This window comes from Mercenaria mercenaria, chromosome 7 (assembly GCF_021730395.1).
Source record: "Mercenaria mercenaria strain notata chromosome 7, MADL_Memer_1, whole genome shotgun sequence".
Classification (NCBI taxonomy): domain Eukaryota; kingdom Metazoa; phylum Mollusca; class Bivalvia; order Venerida; family Veneridae; genus Mercenaria; species Mercenaria mercenaria.
Window position 1 is genome coordinate 181,444 of NC_069367.1, and position 27,023 is coordinate 208,466.

At 33.1% G+C, this 27,023-nt stretch overlaps 1 protein-coding gene across 2 annotated transcripts in view; it reads left to right on the forward strand.

Moving 5' to 3' along the window:
• The window catches only part of LOC123554949 (transient receptor potential cation channel subfamily A member 1 homolog), a 162,336-nt gene extending 144,195 nt beyond the window's left edge, over positions 1 to 18,141 (forward strand). For both annotated transcript variants that reach the window (XM_053547314.1, XM_053547315.1), the window contains 6 exons: positions 158 to 292; positions 9,075 to 9,278; positions 11,228 to 11,401; positions 12,075 to 12,143; positions 12,964 to 13,155; positions 14,142 to 18,141. In XM_053547314.1, the coding sequence (XP_053403289.1) occupies positions 158 to 292; positions 9,075 to 9,278; positions 11,228 to 11,401; positions 12,075 to 12,143; positions 12,964 to 13,155; positions 14,142 to 14,399 (1,032 nt within the window). In that variant the 3' untranslated portion in view covers positions 14,400 to 18,141. The remainder of the gene's footprint in view (positions 1 to 157; positions 293 to 9,074; positions 9,279 to 11,227; positions 11,402 to 12,074; positions 12,144 to 12,963; positions 13,156 to 14,141) is intronic.
• The last annotated feature ends 8,882 nt before the right edge of the window (positions 18,142 to 27,023 follow it).

The window sequence follows — 27,023 nt, forward strand, 5'->3', positions numbered from 1 at the left end:
AGGGACAGAAATGAACGGAAAAGAGATTTAGCAGTTAAAACATTAAATTATACGAAATATAAAAACAATGCTGCCGTTTAACTAATTTGAATTTACCATGTTAACGAGGTAACCTACTTCCTTAATTTAACAATATATTATTTGAAATATTTAACAGGTTTACCAGATGGTCAGAATGTACGGACGTGAGTACTTCAAACAAATAGAAAACTACGTGGAATTAGCAGTTTACATATCGTCTGTCTTGTTTGTTGTAAACGTAACAGACTGCGAAAATACAGACTACCGAACTGTAAGAAGTCTATCAAGGCGGGTGATCACGTGACTTTTGTTTATGATGACACTGTGTCCACCTTAATGGCTGCCCCCATGTACTAGAAGGTTGTTTTTGTATTTTTCTGTAATTTCTCATTACATTTGAATTATATTTTACCGACCATGTTCTAGCCAACAAATTTCCGGTTCCAACGATGATCATGTTGCTAGGTGAGTGTTGCCATTTTTCCATTTACTTTGCAGAGATTTTCGAAGCGGTGTTTTTTCTCTTGAAAATGTGTGGTCACATTGAGACCCAAATTCAAAAAAATACATTTTATGCATTTTAACGGGTTTGTTGTTGGTAGGAATCGACTGAAAATGCACCGCAATCATGTAGTTTGCTTCTCATGCGACTTGTAAATGTTTATGCGTATTGTGTACAATGTTCTAGGGATTCATATCTGAATGGTCACATTGTGTCATGGTCACATTGTGTCCAATAAATTTTGTAAATGTTGCATTTAGAAATTAATTCCAATCTGGTACATAATAATTAGTCTCTTCAAGTGTTTTAGTGTTGCAATCCATTAAAGTAATAAACGTTCGAGCTTTTCACATGATGGCTAAAAGAAATAAAGTCATTTTTTCTCCAAGATAAAGTGTCATTTTCAGTTTTCTATAGCTAGTTCCTGTTTTTACTTCATTCTGGACCTATACTTGACATTTCATACCATTTTCAAGGAAACATTTTGCATTTATAGAAATGTAGATGAGCCTTATTACACTGATTCCACGTAAGAGTGTTAAAATTGCCTAATTTTTTGTCGCTAAACCTATTGCACGTTGTATTTAGAATCTCAAACTGTTTTCATTCATGACCTACCAAAATTCATCATCATTGGCACATCAAATATATATTGTCGCCAAAGCATAAATTAGATACGTTACCTTCATCTGTTAAATTATTATGAAGTGAAACGAATGCGAAAATCTTATCTTTATTAATAATGTCCATCTATTACAGACAACATTTATGATATGATTTTAAAGTTTGATAAGTAGTATGTTACTATAACAAAAGCCAAATACATTATTGAATTATTGATGCATGATTTCGCATTCAGCACTCAATTTTTTTCTACTTTCCCTTACGTGAGCAGAAGAACACTGATCACTTACATGAAATGTTGTAACTTTACGTACTTGAAATTGAAAAGGAAGAAGAATTTAGATGAGTGAAACCAGATACGTGATGAACAGATACGTTACAGAGATTTTAAATTCAGAATGGCACATGATTTTACGTTTTAGAAATACATAAGTGATAGAATTAATATCATATAATCACAAAAGGTATGTAATAGATGTTTCAGAAACGAGGAGTACAACTCAAACAAATTGTTACAATCTGAGTCTGATCTTTGTGAGACCTCCGTAAAACATAGTGTAATCACAGATGCCGATCAGCCTATATACCAACTGAGAGATCTTAGACATCATGTATATATGGCTGTAAATGCACAAATTGACACAATTTATAACGTTCTTAAAATAATGAGACACGTTTACATTGGATTTTATATCGAAATCTGTAACCAAAGCTTTGTACAAATCAATTGTTGTGGCAATTTATTTTTAGTTTTAGCGGTCATGAATTGTTTCGTTTTCAATTATCAACACTTTTATGCAGTAAGTAAATCTGTTGTAAATAGTGTCAGATACATTACAAAATACCTCAGGTATTGATGAGTGCATGCGTACTGCACATATTCACATTATGTATGACTGAATTTGAACTGTGATATTGATAATTCTATATAATGATGTTTAAGCTGCTACTTGTGTTTAGGGTCCAGAATTTACGTTACTATACTAAATGCCAGGCTGTCAAACTTATCTAACTTGATGTGGGCTTCAATTTTATTTCTTCCTTTAACACAAGAACTAAGTAAACATAAGCTTAGCTAGAAATGTAAATGTAAGGCATGCATCCATAGTTTAGTTTACGGAATCTAAATATAACAAATAAAATGTTTTATTTCATTTACAGATGAAACTCAAAATCAGTCATCTAAAAAGAGCTTGATAAAAACGCATGTATGTTTGGAATTTTCAATACCATTAAATGAATACGCTTTAAAATGTATTTTAAACTAGCACAGTGTGCTTATGTAGGCTTTAACCTCATACAGTTTTTGTACTTTCAATACTACAAGTTGTATTAAACTAGAAAAAATATTTTTCACCAAATTGAAAGATTATAAAAGTGATAGTTGTTGTAAGATTTTGACCAATGATGCATTTATATTTATCAAATTCTAATATTGCATGTACAACTAAGAGATGTCGTTTTTGTGTAAACTTCACATTTCTGGCATTTATTGCATCTATTCAGTGAATATCTGATAGTAATTCCATCACTTTCGAATCCATAAAGCACAGAACACATTCCGAATTTAGTAACGTCTCTGGTTTCAGTGTCTAAATTATTCTTCCTTTGCCATTTCGTTTACTTAAGAATTTCATGCTAGTGAAATACGTATGGGCATTCATCCAGTTTCTGTAAGGGAAAATAAAAAAAAAAGGAATGCTGACTGTAAAATCATTCAGGCATCATTCAGTAATGTATATGGATTTTGTTGTCGTAAGATACGGTTTATCAAAAATTAAAAGCAAATCATAAATGTTGTTTGTTACGGGCCATAGTAATACTTTATTTTCAAACTTCAATAGACTTAAATATCTATACAATGTCTTATAAAGATAACATTTTCACATTTGTTTCACCTCCTTGTAATTTAACAAATGATGGTAACGTATATGATTAATGCTTTGGCATCAATACATATTTGAATGCACGGACAATAAAACAGTATATATCAATAAATGCAGTGTATTGTAACCATCGCTCAAATCTTAAAATGTGAAGTTAGTTGAAAATATCACAAGTAAGTATTGCAGTGATTGAAAAGTAAAAAAAAATATTACTTGTCAAACTTTACAATTGATGGCACAGTGATTTCACTATTTTCAGTGCAATTATGCTTATTAGATTGATAATTATGTAATGCACTGCATTCTTTATTATTAATTTTGGTAAGTCATGCATTAAGACAGTTAAAAAAATAATACCAAAAGATTCATAATACAATGTACAAGTTACAATGTACAAGTTTAATCAAGATGTTGAGCAACACAAAATAAGAAAATTTTACAATCTTATGTGGAATAAGTGGAATAAGTTTACGTGTCTATACAAAGCCTCCCTGAAAATGCTACAAAATGTTAAGTATATGTCCACAATGATGTAAAGCAGGAACTAGCTTACAGAACAATAACTTTAAAAAAAAGGATTTTTTCCTTCAGCCGTTATGTGACAAGCTCGAAAGTGCTTCTGGATTACCTATAACGTACGTTTATTCCTTTAATAAATTGCAACACTTAAACACTTGAAAAGGCTAATTATTATGTAGATGATTGGATTTAATTGCTAAATACATCAGTTACTAAATTTAATGGATACAATGTGACCATGACACAATGTGACCATTCAGACATGAATCCCTAGAACATTGTAGAAAATACGCATAAACATTTACAAGTCGCATGAGTATGGAAGCGTCCTGGTGCCAGCAGAGAGATTTAAATTTGTCTTACGTACGACTTACTATCTCCTACGTAGTACTTAGTATCTCCTACGTAGGAGATATTAAGTACTACGTAGGAGTTAATATCTCCTACGTAGGACATAGTATCTCCTACGTAGTACTTAATATCTCCTACGTAGGACATAGTATCTCCTACGTAGGACTTAGTATCTCCTACGTAGGACATAGTATCTCCTACGTAGGACTTAGTAACTCATACGTAAGGGTTCCTATTTTGGGGCGCTACAGCGTTCTGTGGTCCTACTCGCGTTTCCGGTACATGTGTTAATTGAACATTGCTGGTTGACTTTTTAATTGCGTGCTGATAAATGGCATTTATTGCAATATTTGATTTATTTTCTAAACTATTTACATTCTTGTATTTTATGTGTTGTCTCGAGAAGGGGCTTAAATAAATAACTTTTCATTGCAATCAGTGAAATTATCTCTTAACCACTGTTTCTAACCAATAACAAAAAATGAATTTATATAGACCTGATTGCATGACATGATTATCAATGTTCTATAACATTTCGTTAGTTTCAACTAGTCAATTATTCTTTTATCTAGTCACTCTGATCAAACAAAATTGTAAATGTTATTTCGCATGAAATTAGCTCTTATATTAAAAAAAAAATAGCCTCTACTGTGAAGAGCGATAAAGGGGAATAAATCATGTTTACCAAGTTACTCGTCCTTAATTTCTTCTCTCTAGGCATACACTTAACAAAACAAAGGATAACCAGATTTAAAGACTGAAACCTGCAAATTCCGTGATATTCGGTAATTAAAAGATTTTACTGTCAAAAAATGCTTCACTTTATTTAAATACTATTCTATTCTTCCTTTTTTTCACAACATATACATTATATAGAAGATACACACACCATGTAAAAGAAAGCAAAACCGTCGGACCACAAGTTGATTTGACATTAGTTTTTCGGAACACTATAGACTCGCATCAGTCGTTAGAGGCATTAAATGTAAAGCACTTCCCTCTCTGATACCACTTTCTGAAACAAAATCAATACCTCTTACCCCTGACTCTAACGACTGGACAAATGCGATCTGAGCTAGGCAGTTTTCATCCCAGCTATAATAATCACCATCTCATTAGAGATCATTGCAAATGTGTTCATGATGTAACATAACCCTTGATTGACTCCAGTGCCCTGGATCATAGAATATCCTTTATGACCTTCACAGTCTGTATAATGAAGTGCTTGCCAATGAGTACCTTTTATTACCAGATGAATGGGAGAGGTGTTAATGAACTTTATACCTTGATAAACTTCATAAATGTACCATCTTTAATATGCAAATAAAGTAGAAATGAGTGTTTGAAACAAAAAAGTATCAATAGTTTATTATCATGTTAAATCATGCTTTAGATGCAGTAACAGTAATTTCCTGTAACTAGTTAATGCTTGACCTGGATGTAGAAAAAGAAAATTGAGCCGTGCCATGAGAAAACCAACATAGTGGCTTTGTGACCAGCATGGATCCAGACCAGCCTGTGCATCCGCACAGTCTGGTCAGGATCCATGCTGTTCACTAATGGTCTCTCTAATTGCAATAGGCTTTAAAAGCGAACAGCGTGGATCCTGACCAGACTGCGTGGATGCTCAGGCTGGTCTGGATCCATGGTGGTCACAAAGCCACTATGTTGGTTTTCTCATGGCGCAGCTCAAATGATGATAACACCTAATAAATATTAATTATTAAAGGCACTGTCCTTGAGATCATACGACAACAGAAAAAAAAATGAAATTTTAGGTACCAGTATCTAAAAATAAAGCTAATACCGCTTAAGAAAGCTTTGAATTAATTACTGACAGATTATATGTTATTGAAACACATGAGAACTAGTTGTTTTAACTATCTTTTACACTGGAAATTAAAAAGCGTTTGTAACGTTTTACTGAGGTAAACTGCCTAATTATTAAATATCTACATTCAAGGGCCATTGTATACATATTCCTCCGTGGTGTATATTGTTAAAGACATCAGGAAAATTTTCATTGCCGTGGCGGCCCGGGTTCGATTCCCGGCTCTGGCATCTTTTTTCCTTGATTGAGTAGATTAAGGATAGTTTAGAAACAAAAACTCGAATTTTAATGTCCATAGTATGTATGACCGAACTTCAATTTTAAAGAAAGACCATTTTTAGCCAAAATTTGTAGGTCAGTGCCTTTATTGAGAGAAAGTTTATTAATCAAATCAGACAATCGGTCGAAACAATAACTGGCGGTAATTATATTTTATAACTGTCATGATATACTTTAATCATACTTTTGAACTCTACATAATTTCAAGAGAGGCCTCCATAGCCGAATGGTAAAGGTTCGAAACCTCACATGACATGTTTCAATTCTTCATGCTCATAAACTGCCCGGTTGGCTTATGGAATGTCGGCGGTTGTAACCTGATGTCCGTCCATGCCTGGAACAATGCCTAGAAGTGCACCTTGTGGGTAGCGCAGTGTGACTATGCCCAAACTACATAGTCCCCCCCAAAAATGCAAAAAAAAAAAAAAAAAAAAAACCCTCCCCCCCCAAGAAACAACAACAACAAAATAAAATGTTCAAAAATATCTATTAAAACAAATTTATTGACTACTTCATCTGTCAAATTCAGAACTTGGTCAAATGTGTCTTTAATTCATACTTACGAAGTTTGTGCGAGACATTGAAAGAAGGAAGATGTTTAATTATTTACAAATATGTAATCTACTGGTATCATATAATCAGATAATCCTTACTAAATAATAGTACACACGAGTATATTGTTCCACTGCGCATGCTTGAGAGTCTTTTAGTCAGTGACATACGTACGAGTTACTAACTCCTACGTAGGAGATACTAAGTCCTACGTAGGAGATACTAAGTCCTACGTAGGAGATAATATGTCCTACGTAGGAGATACTAAGTCCTACGTAGGAGATACTAACTCCTACGTAGTACTTAATATGTCCTACGTAGGAGATACTATGTCCTACGTAGGAGATACTAAGTCCTACGTAGTACTTAATATGTCCTACGTAGGAGATAATATGTCCTACGTAGGAGATACTAAGTCCTACGTAGGAGATACTAACTCCTACGTAGTACTTAATATGTCCTACGTAGGAGATACTATGTCCTACGTAGGAGATATTAAGTACTACGTAGGAGATACTATGTCCTACGTAGGGGATACTAAGTCCTACGTAGGAGATACTAAGTCCTACGTAGGAGATACTATGTCCTACGTACGAGATACTATGTCCTACGTACGAGATACTAAGTCCTACGTAGGAGATACTATGTCCTACGTAGGAGATATTAAGTCCTACGTAGGAGATACTAAGTCCTACGTAGGAGATACTAACTCCTACGTAGGAGATAGTAAGTCGTACGTAAGACAAATTTAAATCTCTCTGCTGGCACCAGGACGCTTCCATACATGAGAAGCAAACTACATGATTGCGGTGCATTTTTAGTCGATTCCTACCAACAACAAACCCGTTAAAATGCATAAAATGTATTTTTTTGAATTTGGGTCTCAATGTGACCACACTTTTTCAAGAGAAAAATCACCGCTTCGAAAATCTCTGCAAGATAAATGGGAAAGCGGCAACACTCACATAGCAACATGATACATCGTTGGAACCGGAAAGTTGTTGGCTAGAACATGGTCGGTAAAATATATTAAAATGTAATGAGAAATTGCAGAAAAATACAAAAAAAACTTCTAGTACACGTGGGTAGCCATTAAGGTGGACACAATGTGATAATAAACAAAAGTCACGTGATCACTCGCCCTGTCTATTATTCATGTACTTCTAATTCTCATAAAATACTGTAATACTCATCGAAGAACACACAGTATATTGTATTTACCACACAAAATTAAGGGAATGCAACTCTTATGTAACAAATTACATCATTATTATTTGAGTGCCAACAAAATTTATTATTTTAATTGTCCATATATATTAAAGCTACTTTCCATAGAATCGCAAGCAATCTCATTATTTGTCTATATTTTCTTTATAGTTTCAGACTATGCAAATAGTAATTATTTTATCTAAATTCCATTTTGTTACTTTGTAATGGCTTATTTTCCTAGGAATACCGAAACCTATTTTTAGAATGTGAAATTGAAAGTAGACTATGATAATCAAAAGACCGCATACTTAGCTGGCAAACAGTAACAAAATGGCTGCCCTAGCGCACAGTAAGGCTTCTGGGTAAAGAAATTCGGTACTTAACAGCGAACATTCTAACATACGGTCTTATATGCAATGTAAATGTTCGTTGGGGGTATATTTAACAGCTTAAAGACAAACTGTCAGGGAATGTGACACAATTTATTATACGTGAATTTAAACGTGATGTTAATTTCTTTTAAATGCATGTAGGGCAACGCGCATATTCTGAGAATGAATAGGGTGTATTAATCAATTTTGTATGTAGCTGTCAAGGGAGAAACGCCGTTAGTGAACATAATAAAGAGCAAACAATTACTATGCCAAGGAATATGACACCACTAACTGTACACCATTTTAAAGGTGTTTATATTGTCTTTAAAATGCCTGAAGATGCAATGCTCTATCATGGGGAAAGTACTTCTAACGGCATTCTCATAGCAGACATAAGGTAGAAGATTGAAAGAACTACCTAAATAATACCAGGGATAAAAACCTGGGCCTTAATTAATTTGAAAGACAGTAAATATCTTTAAATATATGTAAAATGATGTATGATGAATTGTATTATATATTGCCTGAAAAGGAACCTGTGCCGCACATTTTTATGCTCCGTCGACCAATAAACGTTAGTGTTTGCAATGTTACTGCTGTTTCAATTACTGTTGGCCAAAAAGTGGTTATCTTATAACTGCTAAGTGTCGTCGACGACAGTTTGTAGTCTACCATTGAAATCTTTGAAAGTATGCTAAATTTAACATTTATCAATGTTTTAATATTGAAACCAGAATTATTTGATCACGTACAAGTAGAATTATTTTTTTCTATAATGAAATTTAATTAGAGTGTGGAAAGCAGCTTTAATATCTTGCGGCTAATAGACGTGTAATTTCCATGTTATTGCATTGACTATAATCGTATTCAGTCTGAATTTTGTAAATTGTTTACGTTGTTGAAGTATTTCTTATAATTTTCGCCAGAATTTGCAATGGGTGTCGGGCACATTCTCTGTCTTCATGGCATGGATTAATTTGTTAACATTTGCAAAGAAGTTTGATCGTCTCGGAATCTATGTTATGATGCTGTGGTCAATTATTAAAACGTTACTGTTGAACTTGTTTCCTTTCGTCGCCGCCTTACTTATGGCCTTTGCGTTAGCGTTCACATGTGTGCATCAAAGTCAGGTATGTAATTTTCGCTGACATTATTTCTGCAATTCCTGTCAACGGTAAAATGAGGACAGAAAAAAAAGATAGTGAAACTCATCGCCCAAAAGCCAGAGTTACATAAATGACAATGTCTAGAGTTTCTTTCAATATTCATTAATTTGTCTTTCTCAGTTGGTAATTTCTGATTTATACATCTACATTTACAAATTATATTCGACATATTAAATGGAAAATTGTTCAGATATTTTTAAAACGTAAGATCTTGCTTAAACATTCTGTAATTAAAACATTTAATGAACACATTTACTTTGCTATGCCAGTTTTGAACAAGGTAATATTTCAGTCTTTCAATAGCAATCCTTCTGAAACTAGACGAAGAACCAACATATTGTTGCAAAAGCTAACCATTTAAGGTTAACATTGTTCTATGTGTAAGGACTATAAGAAGTCCTGTATAATATACTACAAATCTTATCATCATTTGCATTATGTAACTTACACCAAAAATTCAAAAGTCTGCACTTAATTTGTACAGACCATTTCAGATTTAATACAATTTGAGAAAACTTAAGCTGAAACTTAAAGAAGATATCAGCGTTTTCCATACCCTACATGATCAGTACAGAAGGGTAGGAGCTACCACTGTTTTAAACAAATTAAGTTGCATATCTACATATAAAACCAGTTTACGTGATTACTTTTATACTGAAAACATTGCCTTTCTTGCTTAGTCAACAAGACCTTTTTTGTTCTACCATATGTACCACTGAAGGAGAACTGTACCCCGAAATAGGTCAAATAATCAACTAGGTTTAATATTTCTTCTTCTTCATATTGAAAAAGGTGTATTTCTAAATGACCTCTTGCTTTTGCCAAATACAACAACCTTTGTTTTGGCAGCACTTACCTAGAATGATCTTTAAACATTTTCCATCAACATTGGAAGAAATAATTTTGCGCCACAAGGCACTACCGTTTACTGAATCAAACGCCTTACGGTAATCGATGAAAGCACAGAATAACTTCTTCTTTTTTGCTAGATACAAATCTATAAGCATTTTCATAGAATAAATGTGGTCTATAGTACCATAGTTTTCTAAACCCAGCTTGTTCCTCAACCAGAACATTATTTACTTCTAAGAACTTGTTCAATCTAGCATTAAAAACAGATGTAAAAAGTTTACCGAAACAACAGAATATAGTAATGCCTCTGTGTTCCAGACTGTTGATATCCCCTTTATTTTTATACAGTGGCCTTACTCATACCCTTGCTCCGAACTTCAGGAAAATTACCCGAGTTTAAAATAACTCTGAAAAAATAACTGGAAACATAGAAATTGGTACATTTTAACGTTCTCGTTAAGTATGTTATCAAATACAGAAGACGTATTATTAATTTTCAAAAGATGCAATAGTACTTTGATATCATGATCTGTAAAAGGAGGATTAAGTACTTCATTATGTTCAGGGATATTTTCACGTATAACATCATCACCTTGACTATCAACATTTAAATGCTTTTCGTTCAAATTACAAAAATAGTCATAAAATGTTTCACAAGAAATAGAATCCGACATGATTAAGATCAATTTTATGCAAGCACCAAAAATTGAAGAACGGGGTGTTAACTCAAAGTATCAGAATTACTTCATATTTGCACCCTTTTAAGAATTCCAGCCGTATATGAAGAATTTAGGGTGAAAATATGAATCAGTTCCGGTCACCATGGTAACGGAAATATTCTACTTTTGCGACAAATGACCATTTCTGAGGTTATAATTTTACTAAAATCTGACAATTTTCACTACATACACTGTGGCCTTTATGTCATAAAATAGAGCACTTATTTCCGCTTTTGCCTGAAATACATACCTTTATTAGATATTTTAGACAAATATTGTCTTTCAATATTTTTTTATATTTTTAGATGATGATCTTGTTTGTATTTTCTTTCATTCTTACAGGAGCAATTTGCAAATGTTGGTCATTCATTACTGACGACAACGTATTTGATGATAAACGGATTTGATTATGAGGAGTTTCTGCGTTTGGTCGAAAACCACGATACAGCTTTTGTCAGTTACATAATTTACAGTCTATTTCAAATTATCATGGCGATTGCAATCATAAATCTGACGGTATGTATGAATAACGTTTATTTGCTATTTCCTACCCAAATGCATCTTTGTTCCGTCTACAAAAAGTCAGGTATTTACATAGACAGAATAGCTGTCGAAACTGCTGCGTAACAGTTCGTTGGATATTAAGGTAAACGTGTGCTATGTATCATAATTGTTTGACAAAGAAGGAAAAGCGTACGTGTATTTTCCTTAGTTTCATTTGATAATATCATTCTTATATTGACTCGACTCAGGTTTCCATTATTACCATCCAATAATATGTCTCGTTTAATTCTTTATAACACTTATCACAAATAGATCAAATGAAATATTAACTAGGTGCTTATGCAGGCTTTGACATTGTATATGTATCTCAATAAATTGCTTTATTGAATTATTTTATGCAGTGGTATCAATTTATCAAAAGCTGGGTTTACTATCAATAACATTTACACAAACTGGGCTGGGCCAAACTATCTATATCTAATATGAGAAATCATTGAAAAATTCAGTTGCTGTATTTTTCTCTATACCATTTCCAAATATCCGTATAATAAAAATACAAATAATCCCATTAGCTAATACTAATATCGTTAGATGTACATTGTATATACACTATGTTTATCGACGAAAATTATATGTGATTTTCATTGATGAGCACATGATTATATTTTATTGATATAATAATTAGGTCGGTGTAGCAGTGGAAAATGTTCAGGAGATACGCAAATATGCAAGTGATGTGAACACTGTTCTACAGGTCAGTAATTTTAAATGTGATTGCTCGATTCAAATATGTTTAACTTTCGTCTTTGTCAAGCCAGCAAAGATTAACGTTTCGTACAGACTACCTAGGTTTTTTATTTCCTACAGGCACAATTGAATTTTACAGATGCAAATATTGATAAAGCCCTATATCTTAATTTCGTTTGTCATTTTTTAATATTGTTCTCGGCAACAAAATTTGTTAATGAGACGTTTTCAATAGCAAATACCTTTTTCGCGAAGTACATACAAATCCCGTGGAATTATGATATTGAAGACGATTTCAACCACCGTTACAATATTTATAAATCGTATGTCAGAGTACATATACATTCAATGAATCGCATAAAGGATGGAGTCATGAGAAAGTAATAAGAACCTTCGCCCTATTTAATGTACGATTCCGACTAAACATCAATCTGTTTAACCCGGCATGTTTCAGTTTAAACCAAACTAGGACATTGTTACTTAGAACCCAGTAGTATTTAACGATTTGATTGAATTAAACTGAGAATTTCAATGTCTTTTATGCTTTTACGCTATTTCATCCTCAAATCATCTGAATTACTTAATGTCAGTTTAAGTTTCTTTGTTTTGTTTGTGAAATCAACCAAAATACACGTAGCAAGCCTACTTTACTTATGTAAGATAAGTTCTTATCAGAGAATCTGAAAGGACAAAGCAATTTTGCTACAACTTGTTAATAGTTGATTTGCAAGACAGAATGAAATGAAAAGACCTATAACAAATCAAGGAAACATATTTCTTTCCTATCTTAATACTTTATATCTTTATTCTTTTCCGTTTACTACCAGATTGAGTACACCTTGGAATTTGAAGGAATGGTATGCTTTATCATTTCAAAACTGAGAAATTCCAAACTGAGACATCATTTCGACTTCAAAAAATTCAATAAATGGTTTATTCTCAAAGAAGAAACAATCCAGCCCCATCAACTTAATTCGATACGAATCCCAATGCAACAAATTACGGATCTGATAGATAGGGTATGTATAGTATCGGTTCAACTACGCTGGAGATAAAAATATTGTAACTTTTCTCGGAAAAGTGTTAATTATTTCTGCACCTACATATATGTTTATACTAATATATGTTGCATGTGTTGTAAATTTATATCTTTACATTATTTTTTAAATATATAAATTCGTGCTGTTGACATGCCGATGAATCATGTTATTCATTACAGTAAAGACATCCTCGTACTTATTTCCGAGCCCGCCCGCTTAGCTCAGTAAGGTCTCCTGGCGAGGCTTATGTTCTCCGTGACGATTTGATAAAATATAGTGTGTCTGAAGTTATTCATTCTCCACCGTTGATTCATGTAGGGAAGTTGGCAGTTACTTGCGGAGAACACGTCTGTACTGGTACATAATCTTGGTTGGGTCATGTGCCCGTCATTAGATAACTTAAATACTGTTTAAAAACGGCATTAAAACCAAAACAAACAAACTTCATAAACATACTTAGTCAAACCGATTCTGCAATTTTCGCTGTTTGCCTTGTTTTCGATGCTTCTAAGGGATCTACTTTCCAGATTTTATATACTTATTTTCGACGTTTAGTACATATTGATATGTAACTAGATACGAAGACAGCCGCCCCATATTGCAGAAAAAGCTTTTAATCAGTTTAAATATATTTAGCATGATCATCCAAACTATGTAACTTGAATGACAAGTTTTTGTTTTGCAATACAAAAAGGAAAAGGAAATTTTCCTGAACTGTATGTCAAATATTTTGTGTGTCCTCTTTACTTTATCAATATGATTCCGTATCATATTGCCATTTCTACAAATGTAGCTCTTTTTGGAAGAACTAGAACTTTACGGGTCTCTTTGCACATTCTAATTCTAAATAGTCAAACATTTGCCCTCAATCTTTTGTATATTCATATATGGTGAATTTCTTTCACATATTTACGTATAATATGTTCGTAATGTTGCGGATTATAAACGATACCTTTACTTTTTAGAACAAGGCAAAAGACGAACGAGACGGTCTTGAGATGAAAATGACTAAAAAAATGAACAAAATTAAGAAACAATTGATTGAAATGAATTCTACACTTAAAACGAAACTGACTGAACTGAATTCTACAATCACAGGTACAAACAAAAGAATGAACACATTTGGGACGAGACTAATTGAACTGAATTCTACAATCACAGGTACAAAAAAAAGAATGAACACACTTGAGACAAAAATGACTGGGTTATATAATAAAAGATGAACTTCAGAGAATTAATGAAATGCGTAAGTTTCAAAGCAAAGTGATGAGCTACACAAACAAATAAAAGAAGACCTTTTGTTTGTTTTGGTGTAGGATCGAAATATCTATCAATTAATTTATTTTAACGGTTGGCGCAGCCACGAGATAAAGTATACGATGGTTTAACGAGTGAAAGTTATTTTTCATTATTGTATTTAAAAGTAGTTCTGCATGTTTGGATCGAAATTATTTCTACAATGTAGAATTTGATTGAACTATTCAAAACCTTCAGAATTTACCTAGAAAATTAAGACCCAGTCATTTTTTTTTTCTAGAAAATTAAGCAAATAAAAAAAGATAGGGTTATGAGCTTGATTTTTTGCTGCACTGATTTGGAATATAGTGACCTCACGAAATATTTCATAATGTAGGTCTATGGGAAAATCATAATTTTCATAACATTTTCTCGAATAGAAAATTTTCTCCAATGTAGATTTTGATGAAATTTCTCCCAGTTGTAAGTAAAGGCATGGCCTTTAATTTGATGAAATAAAATGTATAGGTCCATGTGCTAAAGTTTGATATCTTTGACCATGATTAAAGTAAACCGGACATTTCGCGCTAATTTTAAGACATTATTTTGAACTATTTAACATGTGATATGTTTTGTTATCATATTTTGACTTTAGAAATATGGCAACAGTGTCATTGTAATAAATTTACTCGCAGGTTGCGATTATTTCATAAAATATTTCCATTTCCGCACGCCGAATCCAGTCTTTATTCTACGTTTTCCGGAAAAATGACATTACGCCATCGCTTCCGGTTTATCAAACGTGCAGAACTACCTGTACCTTGAACAAAGACGTTTTCCTCTTTATATAATGTACTTCCAATAATTGTTACCACACTTTACACTCACATCGTCTCGTGAATTGCGTCATGACATCAAAATGTCGTGACGTCACGGTATTTAAATTGATAATGTTAAATAGCTATGATATGTCTAGTGCTTTGGAACAGTGTAAATAGTAATTTGTTTCAGTGATATATTCCATACATATTATTAAGATAAATAGCGAATCGCAATTCGATAAAAAGTTTTAAATGTCTCGTATGAGATAATCATGACAAATAGTTTCCCTACAAGAGGTTTAAACGTTTTATGAGAAAATGTTTCAAAAGCCACACACGAGCCACCCACGAATAAACGCAGTGGCGAAATAATACAATAAAAGTGAAGATTTATATTATTTAAAAATTAAAGGATATATTGATAAAAGTACTACTGTTTAATACTGGATGTGCAATCTTTTTGAACGAATAACAACGTATTAAATTATCAAAACCGTAACTCATTAATATGTAAGTTTATGTGTACGATTTAACTAAATACATTTCGTTTTTTGTTCTTGTTTTTTGTTTGTAGTTGTTTTTTTTTTTTTTTTTTTTTTTCATCAGATTTTACGTTGTTATTTTTATTCAGAATGACGAGCAATATAAATACTTTTTAAATTTTTAAACAAGAATAACAGAAATCTGGAGGCGTGCCCAGAAGACCGCATCACGCCCAATTCGAATAACGATTTCCTGGGATGGGGGACTGTTTACGTCCCGGTTTTAGCAGAAGATAACGCTTCACTGATAACGTATCCTGGGAGCTTTACACGGGGAACGTAACTAATTCCGTATAAACCTTCGCCGATTGAATAAGAACAGATCATCTACTTAGCAAATATACACCAAATTAAGGTTGGACTTTTCGACGTTGAAAATGACAATGCATGACATACGAAATCAATATTTTTAGCCAAGCAACATAAGGATAAAACTGATGATGCTGAATAGTAATAACATGTAAGACAATGATGATAAGAATTATTATGATGGTATTTTGTTTGAGTTTATTGCCAAGATGTTCACCATGATATAGTTTGTGTGCTTTATACGGACTTTGAACAACTAGCTCAAAATAATTTGTACTTGCTTCCAGGGATTTTATGCATTAGCGAGGTTAAGAGGGTTTGTACCATGATTTTCGATTTTGTTGTATGTGTGATCATCATATTGTATATAAAAGTGCATTTGAACACTTCATATGCCCATATCTAATTGGGTTTGAAACAAAACAGTGTTAGGATATTGAACAACAGACTAGTTTCCGTTTGATCATTGAATAATATTTAGATGATACCTTTTTTCCATATGTATGTTATATAAATATATTGTAACATGTATATACCCTGAAATCCCGAAAATAAGCCGCGACTTATTTTAAATTTTCGTAAGGATTTAGTGGCTTATTATCGATACCGGCTTTTTTTTAGTCCGCCGAACGTTTGAGTACATACATTCAGTAACGGTTTAAAAACCGGCGTATTTTCGAGTACCGAAAGATTGAAGATTTCATATAATTTGCTTTTTTAGTCAAAACATCGGCGTCGATAAATACTAATACTTCGGACATACCAGTTTGTTACAATTTCTCACAATTTCTTAATGAAAATTTTCAAATTTTGCTAACAGATAATTACCCATTAAATAGTTTTGTCCGGCCTAACAAACAAATACACCTATTTAATCGACCAACGGGTATGAATAACTTACACAATAAGTAATAAACACTGCATTGTGTTATAAAATAGAGAAAAGTAGAAACTTCACAGATCGCCCAACTCGACAAAAACGAAAATGTTGCAGGCTCGGTTTGATTGGGCCTGTTCGTGGACGGTAGTGGAAATGCATGCTACCGTCCACGCCCTCTAGCCCCGGGTTGAGCAGAACTCAACATTCACATGTACATGCTAAAAGTACAATAAACAATTTAGAGACATCCGAAGATGACTGGTCACTTTAATTAGTAGAATTGAATTACTGACTTGACAAGAAATTATTGAGATTTTTTTTTTTTTTTTTTTTTTTGCTTTTAATCTTTTAATTTGTCCATGGTTTTAAATATCAACACAACTTACATTGTTTTAGGTGTTTTTGTTCCAAAGTATGTTTTATTGCTATTGCGTGTGGAAATAAATCTGCTATGTACACGTTGGTAACTTTTGCTATCTCATATGGTGTCCTAACAAAGTCATTGATATTATTACTGATACAAAAAGCCTGTACGGCTTATTTTTGAGTGCGGCTTATTTATGAACCATTTTGCATGTAATGAAATGGTGGCTTATTTTCGTTATTGTTTATTAGGAATTCGTGACTATATATGTTCTTTATCTAATGACAATGTATGTACGTACAAGTCATAAATAAAATACATGTTCAGTTCTGTTCTGTTCTTTTTTTCGAGACCGGCTTATTTTCAAAACTGTCGGCATTTTTCGGGATTTCAGGGTATATTGTTTTCAGTTTGATAGTTTGCTTGTGATAATTTTATGATTGTTTTTACCTATATAACCATAAATGTACATAGTATGTTTGCCAAGTCATGATCAACAATTAGGTAAAATGTTCCGTCTTATCGGTAAAATTATCCCCCTTGAAATCACCTGGCTGTGCCATATCGATTTTTATCTGGTTGATATTTTCCAATAGAAACAAAGAAGGAAAAAAGTTTGAACAAATATTGTTTTAATTAGAATGAATACACAATATTTATTATCCTATTGAAGTTTTCGTCATTCTTTTCTCTTTACAAAGATATAAAAAAAAAATTATCTAAAATGAAGAATTAATGCTTCCCTTGGCGATTAAAAAACATCACTATCAGTCTCTGTTTACGGCATGTTGTTACTGAATAAATAAGCAAAAACCTGTGATACGTATCTTATTCTTATCCCTGTAGCCACTTTATTCATAATTTGAGAATATTTATTATCCTACTGAAGTGTTCTACAGGCGATAAATTTTTTATATATGTTTTTATTTTGAAATTATTTTAATGTCTTCTTGCTTCCCTAGACGTTTTAAAGTTGGTGAGTTTTGTATCATTTCTTTATTTGCACTCGTCCGTGGTATTTCCGAACGCGTGCGGAAACGCACGAACTCGCCCGAAGTTTAGCTGCCGATGATACAGAAAGAACTGATTGTTACAACAGAGTATTATTTTCAATTGGTAATTCTTACTGCATGCATCAATATATAAAAGAAAGAAAGGTGTGCGTGTGTGTGTGTGTGTGTGTGTGTGTGTGTGTGAGAGAGAGAGAGAGAGTCATAACAATTTCATGAGTTAAATTTACACAATTAGAAAAGAAACTAAAGTATATAAGCGGTCTATATTTTACTGTTTGCGACAAAAATATTTTGCAAATGGAGCGGTATGCGAAAATACGTTTTATTATTGCAGATAATTATAGAATTGATAATAACAGTGCGGGAATAATTTCAGTGATATTAAAGCGAACTATAGTTTTTGGGAGTAGCTTTTCGCAAAATAAATGTTACAGGGATAAAGATGCTGACGTATCATGTTAATAAATAAAAAAAATCGTAAGACATGATGCACGTTGCAACTATATATATATTTCTTTTAAAAAAAGATATAGCCATTGTCTAGTTTTTAAAGATTCGTTTAATTATACTAATACCCCTTATTTTATCCGTAGGACATAAAAATAAGAAGCGACAGACTCGCCCGCACTCTGAGAGACATGTTGTTTTAACCATGATGAGAACTGACCTAGATTTTAACCATATATCAGTAAGAGCAGTCTGTCGCTTCTGACTATTGAAAATAAATAACAAATGCTGATTGAATGGGATAAGGCCGTGACTTTTATTATTATAATATCATTACAGAAAATTAATGAAATATCATGGCATATTGTATGAGATAGAAGTATCATGAAATGAAGCATGAAATGACAGATTTCTAGCCAAATTGCATAGAAACAAAATAGGCAACGCTATGATGCTGAAGCTCTAAATTTATGATAAGTACACATGTACTAGACAATGGAAGGAGAATGCAAAATTGCAAATTCTGCTAGCAAATCCAGCTGCCGAAATTCCGAGGCCAAGATGCTCAACGAATTCTCAACATCATGATAATGGATTTTGCTCTGATTGCCTAAATTATACTGGTGATTGTGTATACAATATGCCATACCGAAATGCACAAAGTGTGTTGAGGGCCACCAAATATTTTATGAAATGAAATTCGTCCATAAAATGGTACATTGAATATTGTATCTAATTACTGAACAGCCACATGCAAGCGCTCGTTTCTTTAATAATACCAGATTTTCCGGATAATTTACTTTCAAAGATGGCGATATAAGCTATATTCAACTCTATTTGGCCATTATTTCTCTTGATTTTATCTAATCAACAATATGCAGCAGTTACTTTTTCCCTGATAATGTGTTGGATCTAACACGAAATTGGTCAGGTGGTAATCTTTGTGAGACGCGCACTTTATAATTCAGCCATTATTCAAGTATGTAATTACGTATATTTGAATAGATCAAAAATTTTACTTAATAGTGTTTTGCTTACCCTGCTAGCAAAGTTTCCATTTACTTTCACCAGTCTAAGGTGAAAGAACTCTACCGAGGTCATGCCACCCTGCCACTCCGAGTTTATATTTAGAATTAGCAAAGTCTCATGCAAACCACCAAATGGTTCGACAGTGCTCGCAGGCTGCGCTTCTATTCCTAGTGTATTGTTTGACTCGACAGTGCTTCTTCCTTGGTTCCGGTATAATGACATATATCGACAGCACAACGCCTGTGACAAGAGGATATAGAAGCTGCATACACAAGCATCTAAATAAAAATAAATATAGTATCAAAATTATTATCTATTATGTTTGGTTAACCCCCTCGGAATCAAATAACTAAATAATAGAAATACTATACAGATGTTGATTATTGATAAATGATTTCGTGATTACGGTAAAGTCACAAAGCGCACAGCCCTAGATTTGGCAGTGTGGACGAAAATTATTAAATAGATGGCGGCATTAAGATACCATACTATTGCAATATTCAAGAATCAACGTTACTGCAATTCCTGTACGACTAAGCCACTGGCTGTGTAATACAGAATATTTTCTTACATAATACATGCATGCGCAGGCACCATCTAGCACTGAAAACACAGTCAAAGTCGTAATTCGAATGCAAAATTTATATGATTTATATATTTATATGCCGTTCAAATCAGTTCGATCAAATTAACCTCCTTAGAAATTTTGATTTAACAAAAGCCACAGTAAAACAATTTAATTACAAGCGTAAACATAGATATTACAGACATAAACCAATGTATAGTCTGTATCATATACGGTAGAAGTCTACGACATCCACATCAAAATAGTTTTTGATAGAAAGCGTTAACATAAATAATGTGGTCATAAACCGATTTAGATGGTAGAACAAAAGGGACCGCAGACAACGGTTTAATAACATGTAGCTTTTACCTGACTACTTACCTTCAGGTAATGCTACCAAATAACATATTTTAACTACTTTACCCAACACCAGCATAAATTTCTGTTGTCCACATGCCTGTTTTCTTTACCCATCGCCCAAAAGAAATTTACTTTCAATACCTGCTTAAAATAAAACAAAACAATAGATTGTACTGCTGTATAATGAATGGAATGTGACGCAATCTAATACTTAATGTATGATTAATTTAAAACCATTTCCAGTTTCGGAAGTTCAACATAGTACTGCTGTAATAATTACCCGATGTACAGTAAAATGCATAGTCTAATCATCATCATCATAACCGCCACCACCATCATCATCATCACAATATTTTAATTGTGCGTTCAAAGGTATGATTACTAGCCCAACGTCATCATCAACATCATCATAATCATGAGGATACCATCAAAATTATAAAATTAGAACAATTAGTAAATAACCACGATATTATATTTCTTAAACTAGAGATGCTTTTGAAAAAGGCGCATATCTCCCACAACTGCCTTATCAGACTTTCAGTGCTTTGATTATAACGCGACTGCCTTATCAGGCTTTCAGTGCTTTGATGATAAAAAACAAGTTTCAAGGGCCTTCATTCCGAAGTGCCTGAGCCGATTTGGCAAGTTAACGAACTTGGCCGAGATATTATGATCAAACAAACACATTTTCGTCAAATTTGGTGAAGATCGGATGTGAAATGTTCATCTTAGAGTGCGGACAAGTTTTGTGACAGACGGTTATATGGACACAGACAGACAGACACGCACGCACGGACGGACACACACACACACACACAGAGGAATAAATAATATATGGCGACCACACCACTATGCGGACCTGCAAAACTGAAAAGATAAGTTGATATCCAGCGCACAAAATACTGGAGAATACTATTCCACAAACTGATAAATTTGTTTAGTTATACATTGTACGCAACAGACACGGGTGCAAAGGTGAGGATCGGGCACACTGTGCCGCGCAATAGTTAACCCTCCAAGCAATCAACTGCACTAAAAGGTAAAAGGTAAAGGTAAAGGTAATTTTATTTACCGTCGCTTTCTGAAACAATTAACGTAAGTTCTGCAGAGCTTTTGAGCGACCCTATTTTAAGAACAGTTAAAACCATTTATACCTTACCCCCAGCAGATTACTGGTACCCATTTACAGCTGGGTCGACTGTGGCAAACGTGATAAAGTGCCTTGCCCAAGGACACACCGCAATGGGAGTAGCCAGGATCCGAACCAGGGGCCTTCACCTCCATGGGAAAGCGTCTTAGCCCTCTCGACCAATGCGTCCGCTAAGCGGCACTCAAGGACATAAACAGGGGGGGTGATGTCTGTTTCAACATACCCAAATGTTAGAGGTTTGTAGCAAAGTGATCCATAAATATATAAAATATACAATATGTACTGACTTACAAGTACACATTTATAAACAACTTTCGACGGGTCAAAGACCAAATGGCCGAAGAGTTGTAATCCCTGTTTAATATAAGATACAGTCAATTCGAGGAATTTGGTTGAACTGCCGACCATGTAGGTCAAGGCCCCCTCTAACGGTTAAGAAGCGCACGCCCTTAACACCAATAATAAGAGAAGGCCAGTCAAACGCCAAACTTTAGATGCTGATCTAGTGGCCAACCTAGGAAGTGAGCTTGAATTTTAAGATACTACCGCAGTATCAAACCTTTAAAAGGCATACCAAAATTGTGGATCATATAAATCATATTTTATATAGCTCACGTGATCAACACGGACAGCGTAAAAAAGCATTTTTGAACAAACAAACAAATAAACAAAATTAATTCTCCTGTACGAGTGCGTTGGATCAGTATCTCCTCTGAGAGACATAATAACAACGTCAGTAATAAATTGATAATCATTGTGATCATCATCCAAATCGTCCATTCCAATATCATCATAAGAATCGTCTTGACCACTAGTCGTGTTCACCAACATCGACCTTTTCTGTACATAAATCGACTAAATCCGTTCTAGTATACATAGTATTATAACCATCTGCAACGACAGCAACATGACCATAATGGACAGCATGATAAATTATTACGCTTTATAAGTATTCAACTGCTAGTAGCAACAACCATAGAAAGATGCGTTCAATCATTCTCAATTTTCAATCGTTTTTTAATTTTTGCATTTCATTTGTAATAGAGTGTATATCTAAGGCAGTAGTGAAACAAATAAAATGTTGTTGATAATGCTGTTGTAAAATATGCACGTATTGGTGCCTTCGGTCTTGAAATGTTCAAAGATATTTCATTTATTCGTTGAGGATAGTCGTTTAGTTTTGACTGTATAAGCAGTGTAAACTTTGAGCTTTCATCCTAAATTATTAGAATTTTGCGACGTGTCAAATCTTTGACATGAGACATGTAAAACTGTCACCCAATATCCAAAACACAACGTCCCAACAAAACGGCAACAAACAAATAATGACGATTGCTGCTACTTTTCAATAGAAACGGGGATTTCCCTCGAAAAGAACCCAGCCTCTGATACCGCAAACAACAAATGACTATTGGACACAAACAACACATGAAAACATCCATTCATGTGCTCCAGCGGCCAACCACTGCAGCCTTGCACCCTTCTTTAATTTAATGAAATACACTGTAAAGGAAAAAGACAATTTGTTCAAAACTTATCTGCATTTTTCTTGCATCCTCCTCTCTGTGGCAACATTACTGGAAAACGCCAGCTCTTCAAACATGTGATGAACATATTTTTATACATGAAGTGTCGACTTGCCTGCTTAGTAATTTGTGAAGGAATGAACCGGTTTGAAATATAAAATTGATCAAAACGACCCAACCCGTGTACCACTCGTGCGTGAAAGTGATTAATCGAGGCACGTTATATTATATGGACTGGATTAGAGTAACAGAAGCAGAAATTATAGCTCATGCGTACCTACTGAAAAATAACATAGATTTATTTCTGAAGAGAACATAAATTCCTTTAGTTTAAGTTTTAACCATAAATATGTTATAAAGAATTTATATGATGCAACATTTTGAATAAATTGTTTTCGGAGCCTCTGAAACAGCCATATAAAAGCACTTTTCGATAGCTGCTTATTACCAATTAACAGCTTTTTGCAAGTTTATTGCTTATCAACACCTTTTTATTAGGGGATTAGGGACGATCATGTCTTTTTATTACACAGATAATAATCATCTAGGTGATTGCGTAAGAGCATGTTTAATGAACGAGACTTAAATACACAATAAAAATATTTTTTATTTTCAAGTACGAATGTTGTTAAATACATAAGATAATGTGACAGTGATTGAGTTTTTACTTGTATTTGATTAACAGTATTTTTTCCTAAATACAGGTTAATTGTTCGATATTAAAAACACGTGTGAAAGGTCCGAAGGTTCGCCTTAGAGTGAAAACATCAAACTATAAAAGTTTTGTGACAACATTGTGAAAATTGTCGTTTATTGATTTATTAGTTTAGTCAAAGAAGTATAAAATACATTTTTATAGCTCTTTGGTTTATTGCTTCTCCTGAAAATTATTATGTACTCTCTCTGCTCCATAACATATAATGCTTTCACTTGCTGTAGGCATTATATTTATGCAATAAATCGAAATTGAATTGAACCTAATGTATGCACAGCTAATCTCAAGAAGGTATAGCACGCGCAAAAAGATATGAAAAATCTGTAATCCCTTGTTCATTTAGTAAAAATATTCGTGATAATTATTATGAATAACCTTTACACTACTTTAGTGTCACATTATCCTAAATCTTTCCTAAAATACTTTTTGCTATGATGAGCTTGTTTTGTTCTTAGGTTTTCCACTTTTTATTTTAAAAATCTGACATTTATTAAATCCGTCAGGCAGTCCCTTTGAGAAACCTTGAAAAGTCATAATTCGCACATACTTTATTACATAATGACTGGCTCGTGGGCAAATAGGTCCCCAATCAGAAAAAAAGGCCCAATAAACACTGTCAATAAACACCACTAAAACCATGATCCGCAAGCGAGTTTTTAATCCAATAAACACCATCAAAACCGTGTTCCAATTTCACATGCAAATGAGCTAATGGATCGCTAATTAACATAAAGGTGTCATTTAACATCATGCTAATGGAGCGCACAATATATCGCTCAGTGGAACGCATAATAGATCGTGTAATGGAACGCATAATAGATCGTTTAATGGATCGATTAATGGATCGCATAATGGAACGCATATATAATAGATCGCATAATAGATCACTCAATGGAATGCGTTTCATCAAACTGATAAGTTCCTAACTACAGGCTGTATTAATTGAAACCTGATGCATTCAGTTTTGGCAAATCGATTATGTGACTGGGTATAGCCTGGATTTGTAGAGATATGCAGTAACTGTTGAAAAGATTTTTCTGTTAAAATTATTCAAATATTAATTTGTTAAATAATGTATATAGCAATCATTCAACATTTTCATGATCATTTGGATGCAGTTTTATACAAATCATTTGATAAATCATGCAGCTAACAAAAATTCCATCTTAAATTTTGTTAAATATGGATAGACAAAGAGAAACATATATTTATTAACTAGTTTCAATATAAGAAAGTAATATATACAGGTCATCTGAATCAGCATTTCAAAAACTATTGTGTTATGCATTTGATAAATCTTTGAATTCTAACATACAAGGAAATCTGTAAAGAATCACAATTAATGTAAACATGCATTGATTTATACTGAAGTGTAAGTACCTGTATTAAGAAAATACCTTTAGTTGTAAATGATAGAAATTAAATGAAATAACAACCACCATTTTCTCTTCAGTAAATCCATATGTCCAACCCCTACACTTACAACCTACAAAATACTCTATATTATACCTTAGATGAGATTACATAACATAACCATAGCAACTAGAAGTCGATGGATTAAAACCATATGTTTCCTGGTAAAAGAGGAGAAAGCCTTCTGAATGGCTCTGTAAAGTTAATAACTCGCTTCAAAATCGCTATCCATTTAATGGAACACGTTCCGTTAGCGATCCATAATGCAACCATTTCTTGATTGTTTCAATGGATCACTAATGGAACGCACTAACAAACACCAAAAAAAGCGGTTTTGATAGTGTTTATAAGGTGTTTTTATAGTGTTTATTAAATATTTTTTTTTGGGTCACACTTCCAATTAACAGGCTCTGATGTCATAAAAAGATCCTTTTACATTGTCAAGTATGTTTGCTAGTTTGTTTTTCTGTTCATTTTTCATTAGTGTGTGACAATATGTTTTTCAAATGTTCATTCATAGTGCTTATTTTGAAATTCAGTGTTTTATCCAAATTATTTTAACTTTGTTTTACTGATAGATTAACAACTGCTCCTTAGGTTTAATCTGTAATATAAATATGTAATATATAACATTATTATGAACGATGGTTTTACCTATGAGATATGTGAAATGAGTGAAATATAAAAGTCTCTAATATTTCTAAATCAGAATGGTTTCATACGTATGTTTGACATGTACATATTTCTGTTTTATATATTATTGTATTGTATTGAATTGAGACTATAATAAAGAATAAATACACTTACATAGCAAAATTAATTTTGACAAGTTAAATATGACTAAATGCAATCAATTGATTGATTACTTAAATTTTCACTCCGCATTAAATTGATTAATTATTTAACTTTTCACTCCATTGAATGTAATAATAAAAGAAAACGCATTCCACATTTATTTATAATAACTGAAAATGAAATTGTCAAGTTTTTAAGCACTTTTAAAAATTTCACTTTTTCCTGCTTTCTATTTTTTAAGATAATACAAAGAAGTATAAAATACATTTTTTTTATTTTTATAGCTCTTTGGATAATAGTAGATTCATCTACATGTATGTTATGCTCGCCTATTACTAAATAACGTAGTGTTTTCTTTTTTCCGTTCCGTATTTTACATTATTGAAAAACAGAATTAACCCAAGTTGATGACTATATTTGCTGTTGTTGTTTTACCGGTACTAAAAACTGGTGTAAAATAAATCACCCTTCCCACTACGTTTTTACAGTAGGTCTCTAATCCTTGTTTTTTATGATCGGCACCTCCCGTGATACGATAAGCGGAGATAGCCGAACCATAACGATCTGCAACACTCGCTAAAAAATATCCGATAGTGATCGATATTAAGCTAGACTGTCGAAGGGAGACAACAAGGTATAGCGTTGATCTCAATAAACAAGGAAAGATAATAGAATCGATTTT